General features: G+C 44.4%; 1 protein-coding gene across 1 annotated transcript; it reads left to right on the plus strand.

Annotated features, from left to right (window-relative positions):
* Positions 1-260: 260 nt before the first annotated feature.
* Positions 261-1,681, plus strand: LOC120957003 (uncharacterized). Its single transcript, XM_040378902.2, has 4 exons — positions 261-325; positions 397-546; positions 609-881; positions 948-1,681. The coding sequence occupies exons 1-4, from the start codon at positions 274-276 to the stop codon at positions 1,631-1,633; spliced, it is 1,161 nt and encodes a 386-aa protein (XP_040234836.2). The 5' UTR covers positions 261-273; the 3' UTR covers positions 1,634-1,681.
* Positions 1,682-3,330: the final 1,649 nt, after the last annotated feature.

Consider the following 3,330-nt stretch of genomic DNA (forward strand, 5'->3'; position numbering starts at 1 on the left):
AATCGACAATAACTTATCAGTTCAATTACGGTGCGATATTACCCACACACCAGGTACGTCAGATAGCGGCGTGTAGATGGCGCCCTTCCGCACAGGGGGAAACACCTGATAATGAGCTTCCCGCTTGTTTCTTTCTTTTGCGAACAACCCATTTTGATAATGATCGTTTTTGGACATGGTAGCCGGCTATTAAGACCCCTGGCGTTTGATAAAGCGCACCAGTAGACGTTTGGAGACTGCACGGCTACGCAGCAGCGGACCTACAGGACGAAGATGTTTGCATACCTAACGATCATCGCTGCCGTGGTCGCATTAGCCCATGGACGTGAGTATTGCTGATTGCTCCCAAGCAGTCAATGTGAAGCAAATACATTAACACTTAACAACCTTCCTCAGAGTGTACTGTCAACATCCGGACGCAGCTGAACGCACGGGAACCATTGTTCCTGCGCAACAATCAGCTGTGGGCACCGAACGGACCATCGCTACAGTGGAATGCCGGCGAGACGACACTGATCGCCTGCCCGGGCAACACGATCCAGAATAGTAAGTGTGAACGTGAAGTGATGGAGGGGGAGTGATAATGCCGTTCAATTCTATCACATCAGCTGGAACTGTTACTGCCAACATTCAGTGCGTCTCTGGAACGACGTTCAACCTGGCTGGATCGAATGTGAACATTGCCGATGTGTCCTGCACTGCTCGTTCGACGGGATCGCATCAAACTACGGGCCAGAGCTGTGGCAGCGGAGGCACTCTGCTGAACCTTGGCTTCGATGTACCCGGCGTGGGCTTTGTGACGTACATTCAGTCGTGCTACAACATGCAGACGGCTTCCGTGATTTACACTCGCCATATCATCCCTGGAGCGGCTATTAGTCGTAAGTATCACTAGATTGGTTGCTAAAAGAATATCCAATTGATGAGTTCTCCCGCGCTCTTTACAGATAGCATCAGCGAGTCTTATCGTCCCTCGTTCAAGACTGCCGGTACTGCTCCGCATGTCCAGCCGGCCACCTCGTACACCACCGCTCAGCAGGCGATCCGCTTTGCTCAGCTGCTAGGCTCGCAGGCTCAGGCCGATCGGTTCATCACCTCCAGCTCGTACCTGTCCCGTGGCCATCTGTCGCCCGATGCGGACGGTATTTTCCGGCCGTGGCAGTGGGCAACCTACTTCTACGTCAACGTCGCGCCACAGTGGCAGGCTACGAATGGCGGCAACTGGCTCGTCGTTGAGAACGCCGCCCGCAACATTGCCGGCCGACTGAACGAGGACGTGCTGATCTTCAACGGAGCGCACGATATTCTGACCCTGCCGCACGTCAATGGCCAGCAGGTTCCCATCACGCTGGAGGCGGGAGGCATTCAAACGCCCAAGTGGTACTGGAAGATTATCAAATCGCCACGCACGAATGCGGCGATCGCGCTGGTCAACAATAACGATCCGTTCCGCACGAGCATGCCGGCCGGTGAGATGCTGTGCCAGGACGTGTGCGGCCAGTATGGATGGGGCAATGCGAACTATGGTAACTTTGCGCGTGGCTTCACCTACTGCTGCACGGTGGCGGATCTGCGCCGTGCCATTCCCAGCATTCCGGCCGAAGCGGACGCGGCTAATGTGTTGCGTTTTTAAAGCGTGTTGTAAATGAGTGCAATTAAAGATAAGAGCAATTCCACCGCACTGGGTTTTGTTGATTGATTGGGGCTTGAAAAATTGGCGATAAAAATGATAAGTAGCAAACGATGATAAGCTCTTTAGCTTGCTTAATCCATCTATAAATGTAGGGATAGCTAGCTCGCTAGCTTAGGTCGTTTTAGCAGCGAGTCCTTCAACATTGCCCGTAGGTTCGAGGCTTTGCTTCTTAACCTTGGTTTTAAAGATGATTGTTTACTTAGTTGGCTGTGGCTTAGTTTAATTTAATTTTACTTGTGCAAACAGATCAAATAATGATGCTCAACATAGTCAATAGCGTCGAAAATGTCAATTTACTTGCTAATGATTAAATTTGTTACCGGGCTTCGGACGCCATCGATTGCGCTTCGATAGAAACGAGAGTACTGTTCTCTTTTCAAAACACAGCGCCATCTGTTGGTGGGTGCACGCATTACAAGCAAAGCGCGCGGTAGCTGCTGTAAAGCTACAGTGATAGAAGTAACAATAATATTACTTTTGCAAGGTTTTTTTTTAATTTGTTAAACAATTGATTATTTATCTTGCAGTAAAAATGTTTGTGAACAACACCAAAGGCTTAAATATTATTTTTTTGTTCAACTAGTTTACACACAAAAATACGGTTCAAGCCTTAATCAAGTTAATTTAAATAAATAAAAATAGTTTACTACCTAACCAGTTATGGCTTGTTTTCCAAATATGCTCGTGTTTTTTGTTGTACATTTAACACGTTTTTTTAATCCGCACTTTTGACTACTGACTTTATGAGATTAAGCAGAGTTCGGTCAAAAGTAGTTAAATATAATAAGAAAGATAAATATCTTTCTATTTTTACTCGTTTTTTTTACTGAAATCGCTTTTTTTTTGGTGTTGCTTTGAATAATGCTCGTGTGTTGTGGCCATTCCCTATAGGGGATGATAATTATTCTCACCAACTCTCTCTAATGCACCTTACGCTCTAGTTTGCGCTCTCCTCTGTTTTTATTCCTTACTATGGTGAATGTTCTCTTCTTTCTCTATTTCTGTTCATCTTTCTCTCTTCACGTTGGATTTGGCGCAATGTACTTTAAATGATCCATGTAACCATGTTCAGAAAATCATTAATGTTACGTCATGGTACAATGTATACGTGCAGTAGGATGACTGTAATTATCAACCGAAACTAGAAAAAGTATGCTAAAAATTAAAAAAAGTAATACAAAAATCAAAAACACGTTTTTAATGCACTGCAATCCAAAATAAATTAGCCTTAAAAACGTGATTTAAGTTTGTTTATTTATTTTTTTAAATTATCAGCTTTCTTTGTACACCATAAAAAAAGTATGTAATGTTGTTGAGCATACGTAGGACTATCCTGCTATGGTAACAATAAGTCACTGAAAGCCAAGCTCACTTCACTAGTGGGTACAGGCAGGCCTTGACCGACAGCGGTTGTTGTGCCAAAGAAAAAAAAAGTTATTGAGACGTTATCAACAGAATTCTTCCACCCGAATGTACAATAAATGGGGCGGGGGATTAGCAGTTGATTTCCAATTATTCTCTTATTCTTTCCAATTATTATCTTAGCTTATTCTTTCCAATTATTATCAGTTAAACATGTTACAATACCCACATTGCTCCACTTTCTCATAACATTACAGAGTTTGCAACCCAATAAT

Source organism: Anopheles coluzzii, chromosome 3 (assembly GCF_943734685.1).
Source record: "Anopheles coluzzii chromosome 3, AcolN3, whole genome shotgun sequence".
Classification (NCBI taxonomy): Eukaryota; Metazoa; Arthropoda; class Insecta; order Diptera; family Culicidae; genus Anopheles; species Anopheles coluzzii.